The 20,424-nt window shown below is 42.7% G+C and overlaps 1 protein-coding gene across 4 annotated transcripts in view; it reads left to right on the forward strand.

The window, feature by feature from the left end:
• Nf2 (NF2, moesin-ezrin-radixin like (MERLIN) tumor suppressor) overlaps nucleotides 1-20,424 on the forward strand; it is an 89,663-nt gene that overhangs the window by 44,126 nt on the left and 25,113 nt on the right. For all 4 annotated transcript variants that reach the window (XM_059275555.1, XM_059275553.1, XM_059275554.1 and 1 more), the window contains 6 exons: nucleotides 1,002-1,070; nucleotides 2,935-3,017; nucleotides 6,928-7,003; nucleotides 10,891-11,025; nucleotides 17,284-17,358; nucleotides 18,529-18,642. In XM_059275555.1, the coding sequence (XP_059131538.1) occupies nucleotides 1,002-1,070; nucleotides 2,935-3,017; nucleotides 6,928-7,003; nucleotides 10,891-11,025; nucleotides 17,284-17,358; nucleotides 18,529-18,642 (552 nt within the window). The remainder of the gene's footprint in view (nucleotides 1-1,001; nucleotides 1,071-2,934; nucleotides 3,018-6,927; nucleotides 7,004-10,890; nucleotides 11,026-17,283; nucleotides 17,359-18,528; nucleotides 18,643-20,424) is intronic.

Raw genomic sequence — 20,424 nt, forward strand, 5'->3', positions numbered from 1 at the left:
AAATGTAAGAGAGAAAAACCATTGACTGCTGACTGCCAAGAGATAGGTTTTGTGCTTATATTCTTTTTCCTGTCTCTCTCACCTATTTATTTTTATTTTACTTTGAGACAAGGTCTCACTATGTAACTCTGATTGACCTCAAATCATAGCTGCCTCTGCCTCCCAAGGGCTGAGACTAAAGGTATGCACCACCATGCTTAGCCCACAGTCTCTTTTTATACCTAGGGCTGAGGCTTGAACCTAGGGCTTTATGTACGCTAGGCAAGTGCTGTGCCACCGAGTGTCATTTGCCCCGTTCTTTGATGTGGTGTAGTTCTCTGGTCTGACCTAAGTTTTCTAGGGAAGAAAGGAGTATTGTTTTTAAGAATAAGAGAATAAATATCTGAGTTGTTGCCCCTGGAGGAGTAACTTAGATCGCAGGCCCCACTAGTGCGCAGCTCTACAGCTCCGGCTCTATCCGTTAACCTTTTCTTTGTTTCTTTGTGCAGTAGGAATGACAGAGTATTGATATCAGATCTTCCAAAAGCAATTTTCAGAGCCTTGAGCAAAAGGTACTAAAAATATTGCCTGCATTATTCCCCGGTCCCACCTAGCAATTGGCTCCAATTACCAGCCACTTAGAGGCATTTGTAGGTAAGGCTCTTATCACACTTTGCTAATCACAACTTCCACAGTTGTGTTTTGTTGTTTCCATTCCAAAGCTAATGTTTGGAAATGACTGCTTTCTTTGAGGGTTAGGAAACAGACCACATTTCCATACACATGTCACATTCTTATTAGCACATCACCCATCCATCCCTTATGGGATTTTACAACTCTGCTCATAGATGTAATCAGCTTTGTATTTTCATTCAAGGATAACAAACTGGCAAGGTTGAAATCTTGTCATCAGAATTGAATTGCTGGAACTGGGAGGAGGGACCAACTGAGTTGAGCCTTGTTCAGAAATGACAGTAGTCTTTAGAATCTCAATCACCAGATCTCTTTTCTTTTTCTTCCAGTATGGTGACTATGACCCCTCTGTGCACAAGCGGGGATTTTTAGCCCAAGAAGAATTGCTTCCAAAAAGGGTAAGAAATCAAATTCTCTATTTGGGAAAACAGTAACATGGCTGAAGGAAAGCTACTGACTGATCTGAAGGAGTGTTGGAAGTACAGAGCAGGCACATTTGCATAGTTCATAACCTTGAGAAGAGTATGGAATCTTGGTTAAGCATATTTACTTACTAGTACTGTGTGTGTTGTATTGTGCGTGCCTGTGAGTGTGCGGGTATGTGTGCCCTTTCACACATGCAGCGACCAGAGCAGGACTTCAGGTGTCTTCCTGTATTCTCTCTTCCTTATGCCATGAGACAGGGTCTCTCAGCTGGAAGCTTCCATTTAGGCTAGGCTGGCCAGCCAGTGAGCACTCCAGATCTGCCTGTCTGTACCCCTCAATGCTGTGGTTACAGGCATGTATGTACAGTCATGCTTGCCTTATTTTTATGTTTTTATTTATTCTTTGAGGGTGTTTGTTTGTTTGTTTGTGTGTTTGTTTCAAGACAGGGTTTCTCGGTGCAATAGTTCTGGCTGTCCTGGAACTCGCTCTGTCGACCAAGTTGGCCTTGAACTCACAGAGATCCGCCTACCTCTGCCTCCCCAGTGCTGGGACTAAAGGCGTGTGCCACCACCACCCAGCTTATTTCTTGAACATTTTTTTTTCCCCACCCCAATTTCTTGAACATTTTATGCAGTATATTTTGATCATGTTCTTTCCCCTTCCCCACCTCCTCCCAGATCCCCCTCTACATCACTGTCCACCCAGCTTTATGTTCTTTCTCTCTCTTAAACAACAACAAAACCACCAACAGTAATGGATGCATTTGTGTTGGCCAACTACTCCTGAGTGTGCTGCCTTGGTGTACCTGACGTAACTGTGGTCACCATTTGAAGAAAATCCCTCCTGTATCTCCTCATGCCTGTCACTACTGGGGTTCAAACTCAAGTCCTCATGTTTGTGGAGCAAGTGCTTTTACCTACTGAGCTGCTTTGTAGCGCCGGTTATTAATTTTTGAGACAGGCTCTTGCTCTGCAGTCTAGGCTGGCCTTGAACTCCCTATCCTCTTGCCTCAGTCTCCTGAGTGCTGGAATTACAGGTGTATGTATACCACTGCACCTAGTTTTCTTGGTCAAGCACATGAAAAGCAAAGATGCCGCACATAGTGGTTTGTGTCTGAACTCCCAGTAGTCAAGAGGCAGAGGCAAGCGGATCACGAGGTTAAGGCTAGCCTGGGCTACAGAGTGAGATTTGGTCTCAGAACAACAAAGTGTAAGATTTTGTGGAATTGATGTCGAATTGCTAGGAAGTGTGTGGCTCGTAGATATTTTTCTGGTGTGGCAGTCTCTAAAGATGGTTGAGTGGCATTGACTTAAGGGAGCCATGAGATCTTGTGTTCACTGTGCAGAATTGAGCTGTTTGGGGTGGAGAGGATGAGGTGGGGGAGGCTTTTAGTCCTCACTCTTGTTCATCTTACTCATTAGACACAGAAGCAGCCTTTGGCTGTTTCCCTTCTTACAGCCCCACTTATCATCTGTCACTGGGTAATAAAGGCTTTCCTCAACCCTTCCCTGCCTTTACCTGTGCTTTGATGGCTTCGAGTAAGTAAGCACTGCTTTTCTGTCAGAGGTGGTCCCTGAGATGAGCAGCCCTAGCAGCAGAGGTGGATCCTCCCAGCCCAGGAGTGTAGTTAGGATTGAGGAATGCTGCACCTTGCAGGTCGATCCTCTAGTGGCATGGGGCTTGTTTACACACCCACCTTTGTGTGTGACTCTCCCTGCATGCAGCTTTATAAAAATAGCTTTTCTGTTTTGTAAAAATGAACCATAATTATAAAAATGGCAAACAATACCCAGACTTGCTTTGCATGTGGATTTTCTTTTGCTGTCTTTTTGGTAGGTGATAAATCTCTATCAGATGACTCCGGAAATGTGGGAGGAGAGAATTACTGCTTGGTACGCGGAGCACCGGGGCAGAGCCAGGTGAGGCTGCTCCATCCTTGTTTACGTTTCTTTACGTCCCTCCCCCGCCCTTAAAGAACTATAAAACTAGGGCATGCTTGTAGACAAAATGCAGTCCTGAAGTATACAAAAGGAAAAATGGGAACTGGGAATAATGTTGGTCTCCAGTTTCATGTGCATCCTTATTGTAGTGTGTTGCTATAAAAGGAGCATGTGACAATCTGGGCATGTAGCTCAGTGGTACAGCGCTTGCCTAGAATGTGTAAGACTCTGGGTTGAAAACCAAATTCATAAATTAATTAATTAAAAGTGGTCTTGTATTCTGCCTATCAAGATACACAAACCTGGTGGCAGTTTAACATTCTGTCTGAAGGCCCTTTGTTTTTACATTCAGGCCTATATTGATGGCATCTAGAATATCTGAATGCTTTTCACTTTTACAGAAAGCTCTGCAGTGTACGATTTCGTGTTGTTACATAGTTGCACAAGACTAGAGGGTAGATTCTCGGAAGAGAGTTAGTGGTCAAAGGACATGAACATTTTGTCAGTTTTGACAGGTGAAACTAAATTGCTCTCTGAAATAATTTGTAGCCAGGCGGTGGTGGTGGTGGTGGTGGTGGTGGTGGTGGTGGTGGTGGTGCACACCTTTAATCCCAGCACTCTGAAGGCAGAGGCAGGCGGATCTCTGAGTCCAGCCAGCCTGGTCTACAGAGCTAGTTCCAGGATGACCAGTGCTATTACAACAGAGAAACCCTGTCTCAAAAAACAAACAAACAACAAAATCATAATATAAATAAATAAATAAAATTCTGTGCCTTTTGGCACATGTCCATCACCAGTGTTAGTAGAATGTTCCTACCACCCTAGGTTTCTTTCAACATTTGTTTTTAATCAGTCTACAGTTTTACTAAATTAAAATTAAAACACAAAAATTTATAATTTGTTGTAAGTATTCCCTTGGTAGCTTTAGATGTTGATCATCTTTGAACTCGGCCCCTCACCCCAATCCTTCATATCAGCTTCCTACTATATCTTTGTTGTTTGTTTTATGTATGTGGATGTTTTTCCTATATGTGTGTCCGTGTACCATGTGCTTGTCTGGTGCCTGAGGACATAGAAGAAAACATCAGAACCAGAGTTACAGATGGTTGTGGGGCACTATGTGGGTACTAGGAATTAAACCCGGATCCCCTGGAAGAGCAGTCAATGCTCTTAACTACTGAGGCATTTCTCCAGCTTCTGTATATTTTTTCTTTTTTGTTTATACCCACAAAATGGACAGATCATAAGTACACTGCTCTATCATTTACCACAAGAAGATAAGCCCATGACTTCTCAGCTTCCTTTTTCCCAAAGATAACTAGTTTTCCAGTTTCTTTCTTTTTATTTTTTGGGTCAAAGTCTCACGATGTAGCTCCTAGAGTCCTGGAACTTCCTATGTATTCCAAGCTGGCCTATGCTCATAGAAATCTGCCTGCCTCTGCTCAGTATTAGGATTAAAGGCTTATGCCATCCTGCCCAATCCAGTTTCCCAACTTCTAATTGTGTTCCCATAGGCTAGTGTTGCCCACTGATTTTTATTTACCATTATTATATTACTAGTTTGTAGTGCTGAGGATCAAATACAAGGTTTCTCAAATGCTAAGCAACTAACTATTATATCACTGAACTACATCCCTAGCCCACTATCACCCATTTTAAACTTTAGATAAATACAACTAAATTCTATATTAAGTGCTTTCTTTTTCTTTTCTTTTCTTTTTTTTTTTTAGGAGCCACAGGAAAAAAGGCAGTTTTATTTTCTCTCATTGACCTAGCAATTTATAGATTCTTAACATTTTCCACCAATCACATTTAAGATTATAGTTGAGCATATAATATCTTCTTAGATATTACCTGAATTTAGCCTTTAGTTAATTCATTTCCCCGTTAGTCACCTTCCTTTTGGGTTGCAACTGACAATTAACAATTATTGCCCCTCTTTGTGATTCTTTTTTTTTTTCCCCTTTTGTTCATTTTTTGTAAGTTGGTGTATTTACAGAGTCTGACTCTGTAGCTGAGGCTCAATGGAAGCCAGTGTGTAGCCCACCTTTTATACTTACATGCTTCAGATTTGATGTTGTGATAGGAGTTGGGCACTGATGCACAGATTTTCTTTCTTTTTTTTTTTTTTTTTTTTTTTGAGGTGGGGTCTTGCTACTCAGCCCAGAATAGGGGTCACTCATTATTCTTTTTTTTTTTTTAAATGCCGTATGCTGTTTATTGAAGGAGGGAGGAGGTCTTAAATACAGGCTTACAGCACAATGGTAGAACCCTGGAGGGCAGAAGTTCTCTACCGATGTTTTACAATCTTGCATCTAAGCTGTTAACGCCCATTATGCAGGATACACAGACAAGGAACTTCCCTTAAGCATTTAGGAGGGTGGAACCCGGCAGGGAATTAGCGTAGGGAGGATATCAAGGTCAAGGTCAGCAAGCAAGGCAACAGTTACCCAAAACGGGGGCCAGGGACCCATAGGTCCCTCTTTTACTAAAAACTGAGCTTCTGACTTAGGTTGTGTGGTAAGTCAGCAGGTCACCTTACCCGTCATGGAGACTCCTGCCCAGGACACACAGGCGCTCTGTCTTAGGTTGGTGAGCACCCCCCAGGCATTACCCGTCTCTGAATACTCATTATCATACAGGCTCAATCGTGTGAGTTGCAGAGTTAACTGCTGCCAAAGATCTCAAAGTGGCACTGGGCTTGCAATCTGTGTGTTCGACACAGAAAAGACCAACAGAGGTCCTATCCCACCCATAGCCAGTAAGCTAAAGGCAACTGAGCTATTCCCTTCCTTAACGAGCCTTACTGCAAATTGGAGTCCTTGTAAGATGATATCCCAAAGTGCTTTCTTTTTCTGAAGATCATTTGTCAGATTTGGCATGTAGCAATAATTTTCTCATTTTCATGGCTGTGCAGAATTCCAGTATATTAGTATAACAGATTATTATTATCCATTCTACCATTGAAGGACTCTTGGGTTGTTGGGTTGTTTCTTGGTTTTTGCTGTTATAGGTAATGTTGAACAGTTTCCCAAAGTAATTGAATCCATTTACATCAGCAGTATGTGTGATTTCTGGTTCTTCCACCTGCTTGCCAACACTTGGCATTCTCTCAGGGTGAATTTTTAAAATCCATCTGAGTGTTTTGAGATGAGAGAGAGGACAAGGACAAGGTCGTAGGGAAGCTTGAGTTGAATTACTTCAATACATTTACTTATTGGGGAGTTTTCTGCAAGTCACTGCTGCTTCCAGAGCTTGCTTTAAGTTTGAGTTACAACACACAAATATTCACCCACTGGCCTGGGTTTTATGGCTCAGATAGTTCTTACCTTAACCTTCAACAGTGCCCCAAGAGACAAAAATCAGGAAAGTAGATGCTGTCATAGTGTGTAGAAAATCTTGTTCACTACTAAAGCCTCTAGGTTAAGAAAGTGCACAGAAATAAGGCAACAACTTAATTCATTGGAGGTTGAAAATAACACAGTATGGTTTGGGTTTTTCTTTTTGCTATTGCTAGGGATGGGACCCAGAGCTTTGCACGTGCTAAGTGAGTGCTGTACCACTAAGCTATACTCCCAGCCCCCACATTCTTTTTTTTTTTAATCACTTGAGACAGATGTCACTATTTACCAAGGGCAGAGTGTGAAATTGAAGCCAAGAGACAGTGTAATGAATCTGTTTTCTTATTTTCACGGGGATGGGCAATTCTGCTTGTGTTTAATAGACTCTGGATTGGGAGAAGCTTTGCTGGTGTCTGGTCTGTGTCATATCTTCTGCAGGTGTCATAAGACCATAGGATAGGCATGCTCAGAATACTTGGCTTGGCAAGTGTCTTCCTCCACCCTTGTCACTTAGCCCCAGTGACGGTGTTCTTCCATTCTCCTTACAGGGATGAAGCTGAAATGGAATATTTGAAGATAGCTCAGGACCTGGAGATGTATGGTGTGAACTACTTTGCAATCCGGGTGTGTTGACTCCTCCCCAAGTTCCCTGGCTACCAGATAAACTGACTAGGACCACACAGCCAGATGGGTTACTTCCTCATCCCAGGGCAGTTAGAGTCTTTTATGGTTTGGTGGTAAAGAAGAAAAGAGAAAGATAGGAATCTAGAGCCTGGTCTTTTATTTGGGGACTTCAAACTAGATCAGAGGTAATTAAGTGTCAGTGGTACCTTCAGGGATGTAGACCTGGTTCTCTTCTCAGCAGAAACCTGTTGGAATGCTGGCCATGTGATGTTTGATTATTCTGGCCTCTTGTGAGATCCCGGGAGCACCTGGAAATAGTATCTTTCCCTGGGGCCCACTGAAAGTAAGGCTGCTCTTATAGATTCCTAATTTGTTTGGGTAGAACTCTTATTCTTACTGTGAGGCTAATTAGTTTTCTATTCAGACCATTAATGGTCCCCAGGCCTCTGGGAACCAGGGCTTCTGCAGAGAAAGGCATTTGTGTTCTGCTCAGGTCTGGCCCTAGAGCGTCCATTTCTCCTGTTGGGGATTTGGCTGCTGTTTGCAGTGTGTCTGTCCATGGCTTCTTCCAAAAGAGTCCATGTGATGTACCCATGCTTTTCTTCACTGGTAGATGAGGGGTTGTTAGGATGCTTGGCCACACATGAGTAGATCAGCTGCAGTCATCTACCTTTGTGATTCCAGTTACTCTCTGCCTTTCTGTAGGTTCCTACATCTTTGGGTTAACTTTGAGTAAATTGAATTAAGTACATCTCCAGTATTCTAGGATAGCTTTCTGCTTAATTTGTTTTCTAAATACAGGTTTTTGTGGATTTCTTTGCATAAAAAACAGGGCACATTGAAATGTTCAGCTATAATAAGCAGGTGCCTCAAAATGTATTTTGTAGGAATGCAGAAAGTTGTAGGGGCTGGAACACGGATGGCTCAGCAGTTGAGAGAGAGCACATACTACTTTTGTAACAGGATCTGAGTTCAGTTACCAGCTCCCAGCTTGGGAGGCTCATACTGCCTGAAACTCCAGCTCCAGAGGGATCTGATGCCTCTGGCCTCCAAGGGCATATATAACTAAAAATAATAATAATAAAAAATAGTAAAAAAAATCTTTAAAAAAATGCAGAAGGTAGTTTCTAATGTTTCATGAGGACTGGTGAGATGGAATAGTAGATGAGGCACTTGCTGCCTGGCCTGACATCCTGAGTTCAGTCCATGAAATCCACATGGTGAAAGCAGAGAGCTGATTCCCACACATTGTCCTATGACCTTCACATGTGTGCTGTGGCATAAACATGCATGCACAGACACAACACACATAAGTAAATAAGTAAATATTAAATAATTAAAAGTTTCATTAATTTGTATCTAACGTCCATTTCTTTGAGGTTAGACCAATTTAGTGAGCTTCTGTGGTTTTGTCAACCCAACTGACTTCTCTTGCCCACCACCAACATTAATTGTATTAAATAAAAAAAAGAAAAAGAAAGAAAGCATTTTGCAATCCTTAAAAAACCTGTTAGGGGCTGGGCAGTGATGGTGCACGCCTTTAGTCCCAGCACTCGGGAGATAGAGCCAGGTGGATCTCTGGGAGTTCAAGGCCAGCCTGGTCTACAGAGCAAGATCCAGGACAGGCACCAAAACTACACAGAGAAACCCTGTCTCAAAAAAATAAACAACAACAACAACAACAACAAAAAACCTGTTAGGGGGCTGGAGAGATGGCTCAGTGGTTAAGAGCACTGGCTGTTCTTCCTGAGGCCCTGAGTTCAATTCCCAGCAACCACATGGTAGCTTACAACCATATGTAATGTGATCTGGTGCTCTCTTCTAGCCTGCAAGCATACATGCAGACAAAACACTGTATACATAATAAATAAATAAATCTTAAAAACAAACAAACAAACAAAAAACTTTTAGCCTGGGTGGTGGTAGTGAACACCTTTAATCCCAGCATTCGGGAGGCAAAAGCAGGTAGATCTCCTTAGTTTGAGGCCAGCCTGGTCTACAGAGTGAGTTCCAGGATAGCCAGGCTACACAGAGAAACCCTGTCTCAAGAAAACAAAACAAACAAACAAAAACAAAAACACCACTAGTGTTCTTATAAATTTGTTTTACTTAGAAGAGAAAAATTATGTATGTATAATATATTTATTACATTTACTTGTTTATTTATTTATTCCTGGTGGTATGCAGAGGACAATATGCTATAGAGTTCTCCTCTACCATGTGTGTCCTGGGGTCAAACTCAGTCATCAGGTGTGGCAGTAGGCATTTTGACTCACTAAGTTACTCAGCAGTCCCAAAACCCAGCCTCCTCCTCTTCCTCTTCTTCCTCCTCCTCCTCCTCCTCCTCCTCTTCTTCTTCATAGGAATATTTCTACATGAATCAGATGAGCATGAACTACTTCTTGTATGTTTTTTTATGTTGAGCAATAGACAAAGTTAAAGACATTTGAGTAATTTTATGTTAGAGATCTTAAATTCTGTCATTAACTAGGGAAGGTAAATGCTTAAAACATTTGATTTGAACAGATAAATATACACTTGCATGTATAATGGGGTACTAGGTGATTAAAACAGTTTCAGAGGCGTTATTTGTGCTCCCCTCTCTGGTCTCTGGAATTGTCACAGTCATAATGCTAGCAGAGGGTAGAATCCTTTCTTTTTTATTTAAATCATCAGAAACATAAGGAAATACCTTATTTTGCAAGATGAGGTACAGATGTAATAACACAAGCCTCACTTCTGTCAGCACATCCCTTTTAAAAGCTTTCAGACAAGGACAACACTCTTAACGCCTGGGTGGCAGCGCCTAGTTTCAGGTGTTAGAAAGAGTAGAGAGATTGTCTTAGAGCACACATCTAACACCTGCTGTTAGATTGGTACTTCTTGTCACAGCCCAAGCACCTTCTCAGTGTGCAGATCTGCTGGTCTACCCTTGAGTCTTGGCTCAATTTCCTTGTTGTCAGCAAGGGGTCAGGAGCTGGAGTGTCCTCGTGTGGTGGGGGGGAGTTTCTTTCCACAGCAAAGGCTAAACTACAGCACTGGCAAATTGGTCTGCCTGTGAGGTTGGAGCCAGTGGCTTCACAGCTGGGTCAGTAACTTGGGGCACAAGGCACTAGGCCTCTGGTTGTACTAACTGCTGACCAGGACTCCCCTCGGGGAATAACATTCATATAGTTAACTGGTATTTTAAACAGCTTCATTGAAGTATAATTTGTATATATTTCTTCCAACATTTAATTATCAAGCATTTGAAACATAGGAAAATTAAGTTTTCGATGAATGCCATATATACCAACCACCTAGCTACCCCTAAAATACAAATAACATTTTACCATATTGGGGTATGGTATAGTAAAACTACATTGAAACTGCATTTAACCTAAAATAAGATCATCTAGCTCCTAGACCTAAAGTTTTCCTTCTAGCAGTCCAACAACTTGTATGTGTGTGTGAGATGAAGATCAGATCTAGGGCCTTGTATGTGCCGATGAGAACACTACCACAGAGCAACAGTGACCCCATGAAGCCGCCGTTTCCTGTGACAGGAGAAGTGTTCAAACGCGGGGATCGGGCTCTCCCTCTGATCATCTGGTTAGCTAACTAGTACTCACAACATTTAAATTACCATCTCTTCAGCTACCAAGCCAGTAACAGGAGCCTGAGTCCACAGTGACCCAGAGGACGCACCAGTCACAAAAATAGTATTGTTTTGCCTCTGCTTCCCTAAATCCAGAAGCTGGAAACCTCCTGGGTTACAAGAGAGCTGTGATTTCTGTTGAGACGTGTTGAAACTTGTCAGATGTAACAGTGTGTGCCAGATTCTTTAGAACGTTAGACACAATCCCCAGCCGGAAGCTGACAACGGCTACTCTTTATTGGCTCTGCAGAATAAAAAGGGCACAGAGTTGCTGCTTGGAGTGGATGCTCTGGGACTTCATATCTATGACCCTGAGAACAGGCTGACCCCCAAGATCTCCTTCCCATGGAATGAAATCCGAAACATCTCCTACAGCGACAAGGAGGTAGGACGTGTCTGTCCTGGAGGTGCCACTTGTGGTGCAGTGGTCCTTTCCCATTTCTCCTCTTTGCCAAAGCTTCCAAGCCAGACCGTCTCTCTGTCGGTGAAAGTTCTTTAATTCCTAGGCTTTAGAACTTTGGTTGTTGATTTTTAAAGTACTTACAGAACAGTTTTGGCATCCTTTCTTCAAAGGGCATGGCTAAAACCTGCTATTGACTAACAGGAGAGTGAGCAGCTTAGCCTGTCAGGACTAAACCCCAAAGAACAGAAGAAGGAAAAAGGAACATTTCTGATTACTTGGCTTTCTGTTTCTTTGTTTTTTTTTTTTTTTTTGTTGTTGTTGTTGTTTTTTGTTTGTTTTTATTTTGTTTCTCGAGACAGGGCTTCTCTGTGTAGCTTTGCGTCTTTCCCGGAACTCACTTGGTAGCCCAGGCTGGCCTCGAACTCACAGAGATCCGCCTGGCTCTGCCTCCCGAGTGCTGGGATTAAAGGTGTGCGCCACCACTGCCCGGCTGTTTCTTTGTATTTTAAGTGTGGTCTATGTTATGCTTCCCCCTATGTACTGTGTTTGATACGTGTAGTGGAAAAGTGTGTATGTGTAGGTGACTTTTGGGGGGGGTGTGCTTTTTTATTATTATTATTATTTTTAACAAGGTCTCATTGTGTAGTCCTGGCTGACCTTGAATTTGCTATGTAGACCAGGCCTCCTTCAACTCTCAGAGATCTGCCTTTGTTTCCTGAATGTTGGGATTAAAGGCATGAACCACCATGCCAGGTTGATAGTTACACAGTCTGTAGGAGGTGTATTAGTCAAGATTCTCTAAAGAAACAGAACTGATAGGATGAATATATCTATTAAAAAGGTATTCATTGGATTGGCTTACAGCACACAGTCCAAATAGTCCAACAGTGGCTGTCTCCCATTGGAGGGACTGAGAGTCGAGTAGTTGTTCCTTTCACAAGGCTGGATGTCTCTGCAGTCTCGGTCTGTGTTGAAGGCCTGGGGATTCCTGAAGAGCTTCTGGTCTTTAGTCTGTGTTGTAACCACAGTGAAGTCAGTTCTAATGCTGCTAAAGGAGTGCTACCGCAATAGGACATACAAGCTTGCTAGCAAGAGCAAAGTTCCTTCTTCTGTGTCCTTTTATGTGGGCTACCACCAGAAAACATGGCCTAGATTTAGGGTGGGTCTCCTGCTTCATAATCTGATTAAGAAAACCCCTCACACCTTTAATCCCAGCACTCAGGAGGCAGAGGCAGGCGGATCTCTATGAGTTTGAGGCCAGCCTGGTCTACAAAGTGAGTTTTAGGACAGTTAGAACTGTTACAGAGAGAAACCCTGTCTAGAAAAACAAAAACAAAAACAAAAAAAGAAAGAAAATCCCTCACAGGAGTGTCTGGCAGCTTGTGTTTTAATTGATTCTAGGTGCAGTCTCAAAATGACAGCCAAGATTAGCCATCAGTGGGTCTCATGTCATTTCTCTCAGCAATGACATGAATGAAGGTAGCAGACTGCCATATTTAGAGGATATAGTTTGAGGAACTTAGATAACGTTCTTTAGGTTCAAATATTTCTTTGTAGCCCAAGATGGCTTGCACTGACAGCAGTGCTCCTGCCTCAGCCTCCTAAGTTCTGAGATTACAGGCATGCGCCACTATGCCCAGAGTTGATTCATGTATTTTTATATAAGATGATGGCTTTCTCCAAATGCAGCAGTCCTATGATTTATGTGTTCATTCTTTTTGTTGTGGAGGGCTTCTAATTACAAGTGCATGAGCCCTGGCTGGCTGAGTCCTCAGAAGAAACTTACTGTAAAGGCAGGGACATGTTTGGTGTCCATGTCACCAGAAAACAGATACATTGAGACCTGGTGTCTGATGAGTGGAGTGGCCAGGACTAGTAGCTAGAGTGCTCCCTGCTTATCAGGGAGGTCCAGAGGCTAGACCTGTGCACATCCGAGGCAGAGTAGGCAGGCAGTGAGTAACAGTGATAGCTTATGTTGTCTGCAGGTCTTGGAGCAAATTTCCTGTTTTCTTTTCTTTTCTTTTTTCTTTTCTTTTCTTTTCTTTTCTTTTCTTTTCTTTTCTTTTCTTTCCTTTCCCTTTTTCCCTTTTTTTCCCCTTTTCCCTTTCCCTTTCCCTTTCCTTTCCTTCAACTCAAGTAAACGAATACTAGGCCCTTGTTTCCAATCTGTGGTTTAAATTACTCAACCATGCTTGCTGAGGCAAATTGAACTTGCCTCTCTCCTTCCTCTTCTTCCTCCTCCTCTCCTTCTATCTCTGTCTCCCTGACAGGGTCCTTCTACATGGCTAGAACTTACAGTCCTCTTGTCTTTTCTTCCTAAATGCTGGGGTTACAGGTGTGCATCGTCATACCAAACTCAAAATGAGCTGCTTGTTTTACATTGATCTATTTATTTATTGGAGAAAGGGGTGTGGCTTGTGCCAGCATGTGGAGAGCTCAGGGAACAACTTGTAGGAGTCTTTTCTCTCCTTAACTGTAGCTAGAGTTTTCCTGCCTGGCCCACAGTCAGGACAAATCTCTCTCACCTGCTAGTCCCACAGCCGCTCAGACCCGACCAAGTAAACAGAAACTTATATTGGTTACAAACTGTATGGCCGTGGCAGGCTTCTTGCTAACTGTTCTTACAGCTTAAATTAATCCATTTCTGTAAATCTATACCTTGCCACGTGGCTTGTGGCTTACCGGCATCTTCACATGCTGTTTGTCATCGTGGCGGCTGGCAGTGTCTCTCTGACTCAGCCTTCCACTTCCCAGCTTTATTCTCCTCCTTGTCCTGCCTATACTTCCTGCCTGGCTACTGACCAATCAGTGATTTACTTATTGACCAATCAGCAACACACTTGACATACAGACCATCCCACAGCACTTAATCATGTTGGTACCAGGGATCACACTCCATTCTTAAGGTTTGGTGACAATCACCTTTACCTGCTGAGCCATTTGCCAGGCCAATTGCATTTCTTAATCTAGACATTCTGACGGTTGGTTTTGTAGCTGATTATCCTGAGAAGTGAGCAGTAGGCAGTTCTTTTTTTTCAGGTCCTTAAATTGGAAGCGCCATGTGACTTAAAGTAGTGAATGTTCCACTGTGTAAATAGTCCTTCACCTCCCAATTTCACAGAGGCTGTTCACTACACATCACTAAACCTTTAGTTTGTACACTAAAGGTTCCTCAGATACTTGTTTTTCAGAGAGCTCAAGGATTAAGGTCCCCTAGTCTATCCTGACACAACCAACTCTAATGTACTTTCTCTAGGGGCAAGGTACCATCATATTCCATCATATCAGTACCTTACACAGCAAGCAGACCCCAATACTTTGGCATGCCATAATGGGAAGTACTTTTGAGAGTTATGTATGGCAGTCATCCTGCTAAAACAGTTTCAGCTGGTTGATTCTTTGTGTATGGCCTGGCGTGACACTGAGCCTGTGGTTTCCATACTTTTTGTGACTTCCCACTCATGCTCTAGGGTTCATTAGCAAGGCTAGAAATAAGCTTATGAAGTTCATAAATAATATTCTACACCAGAGCATACTATGACAAATTAACTGGCTGAACTCTAAACAAAGAATTTTGTTGTTCTTCTGTGTATGCTCATTTCTCATTGACAATATAAACATGTAAAGACATATCAGGGTGTGGAGGAGAGGAGGGGGGAAATTGTGGTTGCTATGTAAAATAAATGAAAAAAAGTTATTTAAATAAAATTTAAAAAGAAGAAAAGAAATACCCATGAATTTGCCTTTCCCAGTAAGTTTATTTGCTAAGCAACTCGTTCTTTTTGTTTTCTTTTCTGTTTCATATTTAGTGGTCCTGAGGAAGGAAACCACATGCAGGCAAGAGCTGCCCCTCTGGCTCAGTCATTTATCTTTTCCTGCTTTTCTGGGGAGTGGCTGTATAAGTTTCTCTTGGGAATGTATATGCACTTTTACAATATTTCTTAGCATATGTTAATTGTACAGAGTAATGGGTGTCAGGAAGATATTTTCATACATGCATATAAAATGCTTTGATCTAAATATGCTTTTCGTTTGGGGTTTTTTGTTTGTTTGTTTGTTTTTGTTTTTCAAGACAGGGTTTCTTTGTGTAGCTTTGCGCCTTTCCTGGAACTCACTCTGTAGCCCAGGTTGGCCTCGAACTCACAGAGATCCGTCTGCCTCTGCCTCCGGAGTGCTGGGATTAAAGGCATGTGCTACTACAGCCTGACTTTTTTTTGTTTTGTTTTATTTTTGTTTTTTGTTTTTTCGAGACAGGGTTTCTCTGTGTAGCTTTGAGCCTTTCCTGGAACTCACTCTGTAGTCCAGGCTGGCCTTGAACTCACAGAGATCCACCTGCCTCTGACTCCGGAGTGCTGGGATTAAAGGCTTGCGCCACCACTGCCTGGCTTGTTTTGTTTTTGAAGTGAATATTGCTATGTTGTCCTGGCTGGCCTGGAACTCTTTTTTTTTTTTGTTTTTGTTTTTGTTTTTGTTTTTTCGAGACAGAGTTTCTCTGTGTAGCTTTGCGCGTTTCCTGGAACTCACTTGGTAGCCCAGGCTGGCCTCGAACTCACAGAGATCCGCCTGCCTCTGCCTCCCAAGTGCTGGGATCAAAGGCGTGCGCCACCACCGCCCAGCTCCTGGAACTCTTTATATGGAACAGGCTGGCTTCGAACTTGTGATCTTCCTCCTTCTGCTTCCTAAGTGCCAGTATGACAGGTGTGTGTTATCGTGTCCAGCTGAGAGACACATTTCCAGGGGCATCCTTGACATCTGGGAGCTCTCTGGTCTCCTCAGTGGTTCATAGTAATAGTTGTCTGTGTGTGTGTGTGTGTGTGTGTGTGTGTGTGTGTGTGTGTGTGTGATTTAAATTTCTCTTTTTAAGTTGTCACCTATCCTTCTTTTTGATTTCAGGAACTATATTTTTCTCTTTTACAGCAATCCATTTTTCTTCACACTGTATTTCTTCTCTTAGCATCTTTTACCTACTGACCATGTTCAGAAACCCATAGTAGCTTGCTGTATCTTACCACATCAAATATCACCTGTACCAGGCTGTCTTTTTTGGGCCACCAACCAGCTCCCAAATCATGACACAGAGACTTATTATTAGTTATGAATGCTTGGCCTAGCTTAGGCTCATTTCTGGCCAGCTCTTTTTTTTTTTTTTTTTTTTTTTTTTTTTCTGGAGCTGAGGACCGAACCCAGGGCCTTGCGCTTGTTAGGCAAGCGCTCTACCACTGAGCTAAATCCCCAACCCCTAGCTAGCTCTTTTAACTTAAATTAACCTGTTTATCTACCTTTTATCTCACAGATTTTTACCTTTATGCATGTAATACTCTGTGTCCGCTGGCGTCTTCCTCTCTTTCTCCTTCTTTCTCCTCTTCTCAACCTAGATTTCTCCTCCTTTTTATTCTCTGTGCCTGCCAGCTTCGTCTATACCTCTCTTGCCTGGCTATTGGCCATTCAGCTTTTTATTAGACCAATCAGATGTCTTAGGCAGGCAATGTGAAACAGCAACACATCTTTTGGTAATTAAGCAAATACAGCATAAATGTAACAACACACCTTTACAGTTAAAGTAATATTCCACAGCATAAACAAATGTAACACGTCTTTACAGTTAAAGTAATATTCCACAACAATCACCCCTGACTTTTTATTCTTCACCACCCATCAGCCTTCCTATTTGTCCAAGCCTACTGTATCATTGCAGTTACTAAGAAGCTAATATGGTCAATATCCCTATTCACCATCTCCTCCTCTTCTTAATTTTCAGTGATGGATATTGAATTTATTCTTATTACTTGACTTGTCTGGAATGCCCCTCCACCTCTCTTTTAGCTATTCTGTCATATATTTCTAAGACCAGCTATCATACCTCCCATTTGTGCCAGATCTGCTCTAAACCTCTAGGATATCTGTGACATGTCCTCCCTACACTGGTATATGGTGTTATCTTTTGAGTATTTGGCTGTTGTTGGACTAAGTCCTACTAGACTGGGCTTTATGAAGGCAAAGAGCTATGCCAGTGTGACCTCTGGAGCAGGCCCATCATGGGTTCCAACTTCAGGCTGCCACTGTCAGTTCCTCACAGATGGTTAGGGTCATGAACTTCTACAGCCCAATCTTGGTCCCTGTATGCCTCCAACTCACCAAGGCTTTATTCCTGGGCACTGGGAGGACAGGACGAGGGGCAGTGTGGTTGCTACTTTAGTGGATTCCCAGTTGGTGTCATGAAACTGTACTCCTTTCTTTCAGTTTACTATTAAGCCACTGGATAAGAAAATTGATGTCTTCAAATTTAACTCCTCAAAGCTTCGTGTTAATAAGCTGGTAAGTTGAGATCCTGCTTTTCTGACAGAGAACTAACGTTTCTGAGGAATTCAATGATTTTATATATATTAGCTTCTCTGCCAGGAATCTAGCCCTAGTTTCTCTTGCTAAGAGGTATAAAATAATATTTGATTTGGTAGATACTTTTCTCTTTAGTTTAACCTATACAGTTAACCTTTTTGAGGGGGGGTCGGGTGGGGAGTGGAGATAAGATCTAGGGCTTTGTGCATGTCAGGAACACTCTATCTGAGGTATATCTCAGCCCTCCACTTGCCATATTGATTTGCATTTTATAATTACTAATGAAGTTACATCTTTATATTTGTTGACAAAATCTAATTTCCTGTTCAGTTAAATTCTGTTTCATGTCTTTTGGCCACTTTCCTCTTGGGTTGTTTGTTTTCTTTATTAATTATTATCCTCCTCCTAAGGCTCATTTTCCTTCTTATGATGCTATGACAAATCAAAATCTTCACCTTGCATGTCAACACATAAAATTCTAAGTCATAGCTGGGTGGGCGGTGGTGGCGCATGCCTTTAGTCTCAGCACTCGGGAGGCAGAGGCAGGTGGATCTCTCTGAGTTTGAGGTCAGCCTAGTCTACAAAGCAAGTTCCAGGACAGCCAGGGCTACACAGAAAAACCCTGTCTCAGACCCCACCCCTACCTCCCAAAAAAATCCCCAATCATTTGTTCTTCTGTGTTTTCTTACTTGACCGCTCTCCTTTTCCTAATTTAAAAAACACTCTGTATTTTCAAATAAAAGTTACCTTTGAAACTGGAATCAGCTTTTTGGTATGAGGGAGAGAGCCAGCTTATTTCTTTCCACATGAATAACCTTTGACCCAACCCAACTTCCTGGTTGGTCTTTCTGTCCCCCTATCTGTCTTGCTACATCTTGATTTAGAAGACTGGTACATTTGGGTGACTAATGGAGTGTCCTCTGTTCACTTGTGATTTTTATCTCCTGGATTATCTGAGGTACCTTCCTTGTACATGTTTCTAGAACTGAGAACATTAGAAGACCTTAGCAAGGCTTTTGTGTTTTATTCCACTCTTTCTTCCTCAGGTTTACTGCTGCCCATAGAGCCCAAGAGGCTGTGGCATGGCAGGCTGGTAGGCAGCAAAGTGAATTTATACACTTAACATGTTTTCTGTTTGTGTGGCCACAGATTCTCCAGCTATGTATTGGGAACCATGACCTATTTATGAGGAGAAGGAAGGCTGACTCTTTAGAAGTTCAGCAGATGAAAGCCCAGGCTAGGGAGGAGAAGGCTAGAAAGCAGGTGAGTAAGACTTCAGGTTTGGTTCCTTGCATTTGGTTTGTGTATATATGTATTTGTGCACTTGATTTTGGAGGCCACAGGTCAACCTTGGGTATCATTCCTCAAGGACATCTACTTTATCTTTTGAGGCAGGGACTCTCAGTGGCCAGGGACTCACTGATAAAGCTAAACCAGCAAGCCCTTGGGCTCTGGCTGTCTCCACCTCCCTAGTATGCTACCATGCCCAGCCTTTTTTGTAGGTGCTAGGATCAAACTCAGGTACTCGTGTTTGCATAGCCAGCCCTTTATTAACTGAGTTATCCCTCCAGTCCCTAGTTTGTTTGTTTGAGGAACACTCTTACTATGTAGTCCTGCCTGGCCTGGTACACTCTGTGGAGCCAAGTCAGCCTCAAACTCAAAACAGTTTTCTTGCCTCAGCCTCCCTAACCCTGGGATCACAGACATGTACCACCATGCCCAGCTAAGACGTGGTTTTAGGGCTAGCAAGGTGGCTCATCAGGGAAAGGCTCTTGCTGTGCATGCCTGCCATTGTTCATGTGATACCTGAAACCCATGGAGAGATGGAAAGAGAACGGACTCCACAGGACACGTGCCACACATTTCATGCACTCACTCATATACACAATAATGAGTAGTAATAATTAAAGATCGCGGGTTGTTTGGGTTTGCTTTAGTTTTTTCTTTTTTGTTTTGTTTTGTTTTGTTTTGTTTTTTCCAGACAGGGTTTCTCTGTGTAACAGCTCTGGCTGTCCAGAACTTGCTCTGTAGACCCGACTGGCCTCAAACTCACAGAGGTCCACCTGCCTCTGCCTCCTGAGAGCTGGGATTAAAGGCGTGTGCCACCACACTTGGCCTAAAGACCTTGTTTTAATTGGTGATATTGCTTTTGGTCAGTCTTGGCCTACGAGATAAGGGATGACTGTTACCAGTCTGGTTATAGACGTACCTGCTCTTACTTCCTTCCTGTTGGATCTTTTTTCGGTAATGCCCAGATAATGGGGTGTCAGCTATACAAATAAGCACTTGGGCTGGCAAGATGGTTCAGTGGGTAAACCTGACAACCTGAGTTTGATACCCAGGAGTCACATGATAGAAGGAGAAAACTTGACTTCTACAAGTTGTCCTCTAACTGCCACATGCACACTTACATACACAAATAAATAAACATAAAAATTTTAAAGGAAATTCATACTAAGTTCTAATAGCATATCTTTAAAACACACACACACACACACACACACACACACACACACACACACACACACACACACACACAAAGATCTTTAGTCATTTTTATCCTTATCACAGACTTGGGACAAGGTAGCCAGAAATGGTTTTGTCTCTCTGTCTATCTAGCTGTCCTTTATGTCTGTCTCCTCTGCCAGGTCAGTGCCCTTTCTAATTAGATGGTGATAGACTATAAGACGGCATTTCAGTGCCTGTTGTGGAATGTTAATTAGGCTCCCGCTGCACTTCCTCACTGCAGGTCAGCCTGGGCACACATGGCTAGCCCTCTGCAGGAGGTACTGGCAGCACCTCACCTATCAGCAGACTGGACTAGCTGCATCGATGTTTTCTACTCACAGACCTTCTCTGCTCACTGAAATCCACAGCTGATTTGAGCCTTGCTGCTGAGAATATCAACTGTGGTTTGGGATGAACTGTTTGATAGAGTAGCTACAGCTGCAGTTGGCTCCCCTCAGGACTTGCAAGCTCAGAGGTGTAATAATTAGTCTGTGTGGGGTTCTCTGATTTGGGAAGCCCAGAGAGGCTGGCTCCTGG

Source organism: Peromyscus eremicus, chromosome 10 (genome assembly GCF_949786415.1).
Source record: "Peromyscus eremicus chromosome 10, PerEre_H2_v1, whole genome shotgun sequence".
NCBI classification, from domain to species: Eukaryota; Metazoa; Chordata; class Mammalia; order Rodentia; family Cricetidae; genus Peromyscus; species Peromyscus eremicus.